General features: G+C 50.6%; 1 protein-coding gene across 1 annotated transcript; it reads right to left on the bottom strand.

Annotated features, from left to right (window-relative positions):
• Positions 1-906: 906 nt before the first annotated feature.
• Positions 907-5,875, bottom strand: LOC138468228 (left-right determination factor 2-like). Its single transcript, XM_069608691.1, has 4 exons — positions 5,479-5,875; positions 4,525-4,768; positions 2,792-3,031; positions 907-1,750 (listed from the first exon to the last, which is right to left on the bottom strand). Exons 1-4 carry the CDS (start codon positions 5,741-5,743, stop codon positions 1,411-1,413), a joined length of 1,089 nt encoding a protein of 362 aa, XP_069464792.1. The 5' UTR covers positions 5,744-5,875; the 3' UTR covers positions 907-1,410.
• Between the last annotated feature and the right edge of the window lie 1,508 nt (positions 5,876-7,383).

Consider the following 7,383-nt stretch of genomic DNA (forward strand, 5'->3'; position numbering starts at 1 on the left):
TTGCTGTATAAAACACCAGAATGATCATCTATGGGTCTAATGCGACCAAAGAGATCCTTTGCTCCTTGAAAAACATCAGAATAGAAGAGATCCCTTGCGCCTTGAAAAACATCAGAATTCTAAATAAGAGGCGTTTGGCCTGCATGTTTGAACAGCCATCTCCCCACCCCCAAACACCCACTTCGTTTTTAAATGTCACATTTGTTCTGTATTTTCCAAGAAGTACAGCATTCTGTACCAACCACTTACTGGTAGCACATTCATGCTTTATGGAATCTATTGTTTGATCAGGAAGCCATATCTATCCATGAGGCCTCTGCCTCGACATGGGAGTATAAACATGACGTCTTCGTGGATCGAAAGAACCGTATTCATTCTTACCCATTAAAATGGACAGCGCCATGGTGCCGAACATATACATACATTCATCCTCCTCCTCCCACGTTTACGTGGGAGGAGGGGAGGGGGGGGGGGAAATCCCCCCTCCCACAGCGGGGATTTGTTAATGAAGGAAAATTAGGCAGCTTTTTTCTTGCTAAAGAGTGACTGCCATAACTTCCTCACAGCATTAAAAATATATATTCTAAAGAACCTGTTGTACAAAGCACATTTCAACATGACCTGGCGTGTCCTGGGCTCTGCTGCTCAGGGTGTCCTGCTGGGCATTGTCCTGACATGTTCCAAATTTAGGTTTACTATCCGCTAATGCGGCCAATAAAAAGGAATGAGGTAGGAAAAGAGTTAACACTCACTAAGCACGTCCTAGCTCAGAGATGTCATGGCATGTTATGGACTGCTAATGGCAGATGGGTATGGGAACAGAAAAGAACAATTTAACAAAACCTGATGTGATGTAAGGGCCTGACTGTAGGAAACATGCTGAAAACAAAACGGGTCCCACCTTGCAATTCCATATTTTATTTCTCGTCGGCAATGTTAAATATACATTTCTGGAACACAAAAATAGGTTGCAATTGATGTCATCTGTGGCTCAAAAAATAAATCTATTCAATTCAAACTGCCCAGACAAGTCGGCTTTGGTTAGAGCACGGGAGGCGTGCGCCACGGAGAGGGAAAAATAAATGTATATTTGTTAAGTTATGCTATTTACATGTAAGTGCTTCTAAAAGTGTGCGTCTGTGCAAGTGATTACATAATAAGATGCTCCGGCTAGCAGAGCGCCTGCTTAACAGTGATCACTAACGAGGGGTACAGACCCAATAGTTCAAAGTTCATCTTCCAGGCTGTGTGGAAGTTCGGCCTGCTACTACCCCTTCATCAGTAGCTACTGCCACTATCTAATTTCATGAAGACGTGGCTTCGTTTGGTGCATATACAAGTACTAAAATAGTCGGCTGCTTTTTGCTGTGCCCCCCACTGGGACTAGTTCAGGCAGCCGAGAGCGCGCGCTCACACCACGGAGATGTTGTCCATAGTGCAGCCACATTTCTCCACGATCATGTTGGGGAATTCGGCCACCTCGATCTCCGTGTAGTCGCCCTTCTTGACCAGGTACATCATGGGGAGCGGCGCGCTCTCCACCACGGCGCACGTCCGCTCGCCGTAGCCGAAGTGCCGCAGCGGGCTCTTGAGCTGCTTGCAGCCGCCCACGCACCGGAAGGCCTGGTAGCCCGCCGGCTCTATGATCCAGTACTGGGTCCAAGTCAGCTCCCGGAAGTTGATGAAGTACTCCTGCCTGCAGCAGACGTTGCTCTGTTTGGCGGATATCTCCTCGCAGTCCCCGCGTGCACTGTAAAATGAAAGCAGAGACTTAGACGTGGATGCCAGAGGGCCATTTCCTTTTGCTATGTCGCTAAAACCAAATGGCAGCTCTTTACATGCCTGTGCTTGTGGAAACGCAATGGGGACATGAATCCATGTAAATTGACGTAATGTGCAGAATTCCTTTGACATTGATGTTTTTAAGCAGTTAGGGTTGAAGCAGAGTATTGTCAGACAAAAGGTGAGGCACGTGCACTGTTGTGCCCTTGGTGGCTATGCCAAGTTAACCTCCGCCGCACCAGCAGTCCCGTGGGAAATTGTCCCATCATCAGGCATAGTGTAGTAAGTGGTGTGTGTGCCTGCACGGTCCACATGTGGTCAATGAAAGTCTAATATGCCACATCATGCGACCTTGAAAGTGTAATGCTGGGGGGGGGGGATGTGTATGTGTTTGCGCGCGCACATACTATAGGCCAGAGCTGTAATACACGGCATCGATGCTTTCCACAAAGAGCCACAATACAAGACAAATGAAGCACAATAATGCTCATGTAATTACAAATATGCTGCAGTTTTTGGCAGGTCAATGCACATTATGTGGCAAAACAGCACACAATATCACGGATTCTATAAGATGCTGAATTGCATCAAATGCTGGTTGCCATATGCGGCAATGAACAAGACAGAACAATGAGTGCGCAGCCTGTGGCAAAGTAGTACAGAATATGCCATATTATGTGTAAGTGCAAAGGGTTGATTTACCCAGAGGTGGCAGGTTACATTCCAAATACAATTAATTCCCTTACATCTGCAAAGTTGTATATACTTCAGGTAAACGCATATGAAATTAGCAGCGTTTTGCATTATGCAGTCTGCACAGCTGGGTGTGTGGAATGTTTTCACCAGAATGACGCTGCTTCAGAGAAGGCATCATTTAGAGTGTTTGACCCAGATAGGCGGTTCACCACTCATGGCTAATTGATGGGTTTGGACTCTGAAGGCATCACCTGCTCCCAGTCCAGACATTGGCCAGTACAATCTACCCCTATGCATCAGTATCCACACTCACCCGTGTTCCTCCAGGTTCAGGGTGTAAAGCACCAGCTCGGGCCTCCCCAGGGCCTTGTCCGATAGATCTTGTGAGGTGAAGCGCACAAACTTGGCCATGTCCGAGGCGTAGCTGCCATGCCGCTCCCCCTCTATCTTCACCTCCAGGTGCATGGACATGGGCTTCTTGTTCTTTAGCCAGTAGTGCACGGCCTGTGTGACGTCAAAGCTCTTCCAACCGGACTCCATGATGGGCACCAGCCTGAGGGCACAGGAAAAGGACATGGTACTTTAAAATGAAGCTATTTCCAGTATATGTTAAGGCGCCCATGCGTTATGTCTAAATTAAACCACATACCACTTGATACATTTTCATATATACCCGTATATTCTCTTTGTCAGCAATTGCACTATCTGAATGACACATGGCCTAACAAGATCGTTTGTCGTCTCGGCCCCCTATCCCTCCCCCCCCCTTGTCTTGTCGCACCTAGAAGCACCTGTGTACAGGCGCGTTATAAACGACATGTATCATATCACGTATTCCCAATACTTTGTGCCACTTAACAATATCCCTTTGTGTCTTCTGCACTGCTCACATAGCCACGCAGGAGTCATCTGCACTCCTTCCAAACCCACCAGCGCATCACTTCCAAATCCACCCATGGATGCACTTTGCCTCCAACCCCACGCATGCAGACACCACACCTCCCTCAAATACATATGTGCACCATTGCACCACATACCAAAACAACATGCATCAACTTCTTCACTACCTACCAATCTACCTGTACACCCATTGCACGACCTACAAAAAACCCATGCACCAAGTACACTATCGAAAAATGAACCACCTCCAAACTCTCCCTTGCAACCCACAACACTAGCAATCTGACAACTGCAGGTATGCAACGCCTACAAAAAACGTGCAACCACGATACTACCTACAAATCTAACCATGAACACAAACCCACTTCACGGTGCGCCCACTGCACTGCCTACAAAATCTCCACGCTTCTGTTCACCACCTACACATCCACCCACGCACTTGCTGCAAATCTATCCATGAATCCACTACTGTGGTTTCGTTATTTTTGCTTATTAAAGATATATATATAAAATTATAGCAGGGCAAATATTCAATAAGGGGGTATATTCCACCGAAGGGGGTGGGTGACATCACAGAGCAAATCTCAGGTTGTTTGTCACTCGGAACTCCGAGGTGGGACACATCCTTTCATGGAAAACTACTCGTCTATAATGTTATTGTATACAATTGTATACAGCACCCCCCCCCCCTGATTTCCCACCATCTGTGCTGCCACTTATGAATACGCGTTGCAGGAGAAGTAAAGTGGAGCCGTAAGGTGACCATATACAAAGTAAAACATACAAAGTTCCTCAACCCCACAACAGCCCAAAAAGAGACCGAAAATGCTGCACCAGCCTGCAAATGATGCCACATCAGTTGGTTATGCCCCCCACAACCATTTGCCGCGGTTGCACAATGGGAAGATATATCAGTCAGCAGAACGAATACATGCTAATGTCTTTCTGTAGACACCGTATATACTAACGGCGTGCCTATGGCATAAGACAGCTCCGTCAATCCCATGTGGGTCACTTTGCGCGGCAGTGCTGTGCACCTGCGAATGTGCCCCTTGCAGTGATTTAGAATGGAATGCTGGACCCTGGACCCTGGAGACCACGCTACACAGACACATACGCACGCACAGGCAGGCGCGGGCGGCTCACCTGGAGTCGATGAGCGAGGTCTTGTTGCCGCCGTCCTGCTGCACCTCCACCCAGTAGACGCTGACGCGCGCGTTGTTCACCATGCGGTGGTAGCGCCGGTCCGGCATGCTGAGGCGGTTGGGCGGCTTCTTGAAGAGCTTGAGCTCGGCCATGGTCACCTCGCTGTTCTCGGGGATGAGGGCCTCCATGTCGAAGACCAGGGTCTGGCGACTGGCGTCTGAGTACAGCACCTCGCCGGAGATGTCTGTGGGAGGGGGGGGGGGGAGAGAGAGAGAGAGAAAAGGGTCGGTGAGACATTAGCATGACAAGGCCCTGCCGGAGACTGCACATTGTCATGCGGGCAGCCAGGGGACAACGACGCGAAAACGCTCCCATCATCTGTCCGGCAGACGGACATCCCGCTCCAATCCACTAACCGAGCCCGCCCCGGAGGCCTGTCTGCAAGATGGCGGCCTGTCCCAGCTGCGTGTGAACTGTAAAGACATGCACTGCCATGCACTACCCCTGCACACACACTCGTACATGTGTACCCCTCAGCGTGCCCTACATACAGTCTCTCGGCACACTACAATATCATTAAACAAATGATAGCAATGCAGACTAGAAAGCGCCGGATTGTAGACATGTCTACGGTAACGGGCATATTAGGCTAAATGCACTCAAGGACGTGTACAACCCATAGCTTCCAGTTTTAATAACCCGAAAGCCAACATACTGATATACACCTCATCGTATAAACATAACCTCTCCTAGACGTTTCATACCAAGATTCCCCATTGGAGTCATACACCACTATTCGACCATAGCATAACATAACATATGCCAACATGCGTGCCTACAGCCTATACCAGGCATGTAACAGTGCACTGCGTCCATTTCCCAACATGCAGTTCGTCGCCAGAAGGTATCCCAATCCATGAAACTACTTGAACTTGGCACAGGGTGTTCCCTCACCTGCATTGCCCGGAATGCCCCTGAGGATGCCCGTCAGGCTGGGCAGTGCGCTCCGCCGCCTCCGGCTCTGCTGGTGCCGCCGCAGCATGTCCGTGTACTTGGTCTTGATGTGATCCGGGATGAGCAGGCGCTGTAGGTCCCTCTTCTGGATCCGGGGCACCTCGGGCAGCCCCAGCTTGTGCAGCAGGGCGTCCCTGACCTCGTCTGGGGTGAAGGCGCTGGCCAGGCAGAGGGCGCCGAGCAGGACCAGCGTGCGCGCTGCCATGGTGCTGCTGTCAGGCGTGGGTGGGTGGGTGTGTGTGTGAGCACGGGGGGAGCTGGAGCAGCTCTGCCTTCTCTGTCACGGGGTCTCAAGCTGTCTGCACTGCCCCCGGGCCCTCGTCTTATATAGAACTGCGGACCATCGCTGGCAGGAGGCGAGGCCAGGGCACATCAGAGAGGGCGGCCTGAAAGGTGACACCCCAGGGACATGAAAGGCCGCCTCACACCTCCCGCCCCTTGAGCCCCAGGGGGGCCGGCTCTCGACGGACTCGCTTGGACTTACACATTCAAGGCCAGGCCTTTGCACACCTAAACATTATAAATGGCCCACCCCAAACACTTTCTTCCGCATACTGGGCCGCTTCCTGTGTCTGCAGCACCATGTGCTGCCGTTCCTCCCTCCACCCCTCATCCCGGAGATGTCTTATGGAGGGACTGCTTTCCTTACACAGCCAAGCAGTCTGCCCAGGTACACTCGCCAAGTCACGGGTGTACATGTAGGGCAACGCCACAGCCCTGTTGGATTTGGTGCCCCAGACTTTGTTCTGACCCATGGCATGATTGGACCTCCTCGGTGGGGACACAGCAAAGCACTTTCACATGTCTGCTCTCCGCTGGTCACTGAGTCTTCGAACGCGTGGTGTTACCACACAGTTACTGACATTGCAAAGAGTTAAACCACTTCTAGCTCACAGGATTGTTGAAATGTGTAATAATACAATACACCATAACCAATACATGCGCCATGTATTCGCGGGGAAGCCCTCAGCACATCTAAATACACAAACACACAGAGACACGGCTATATGCAAACACATATACACACGCATGCAAGACCATGCACCGGAAGACGCACACAGAAGCAGGTTTATGTAGACACATACAACCGCAGAAATACACAAAGATTCGCACCCAAATGCGGACAGACACGGGCAGCTGTGTACACACGGGCTTCGTAGCATACACATCTGGGTAAGGGCTGGTTGATATTACCGTCAATCGGGACCACTCGAGAAGCTCAGAAATACACACGTGTATTAACAGTAGCAGCACCCATTCACCCACCCGGCTGCACCCAAGGGCCCTTTATCGGTGCCAGAAGCCGGCCGTGCTGAGATGCCGAAACGGTGCAATGGCAAACACGCCCTATAGGTTTAATAATGTCGTGCTCTGTTCGGGAACGCCTTGGGGCACATGGTTGCCGGTTGGGTCCGCTACTTTGCACCCGTTGTCAGGCGAGATTAGTGCAGTTGCACTCGCCTTCCCGTTTGTGTCTGCGACCTTTGAAGTAACTTTAAAGCTCTTCTCACAACCCCTCACCTGCAGATAAACTTGACTTCCCTCTGAACCTCTAAAGGAGTAATTGTTTTGGAGGTGTCACTGGCGACCAGCGCCGAATACAAAACAAAGACCGGTGTGTGGGGGAGGGGAAGAGCTCTTGAAAGCAGAGCCGGCGACTGGACTCGGTATATTTGGGACTATTGTGGCACCCCTGGCGCGCTCCATTCCGCATCTAAGCGCCGTAATTAGACGTGTTACTGATTTGGGAAGATAGGCTGGGTAAGTGCTAGCAGCCAAGCCTTAATCGGCGAACTATCTCCTTGGCCTGGGAGGGAAACCTTTCAGAGTGGCACGACCGAGCCG

Source organism: Ambystoma mexicanum, chromosome 4q, assembly GCF_040938575.1.
Source record: "Ambystoma mexicanum isolate Mex_15411 chromosome 4q, UKY_AmexF1_1, whole genome shotgun sequence".
NCBI classification, from domain to species: domain Eukaryota; kingdom Metazoa; phylum Chordata; class Amphibia; order Caudata; family Ambystomatidae; genus Ambystoma; species Ambystoma mexicanum.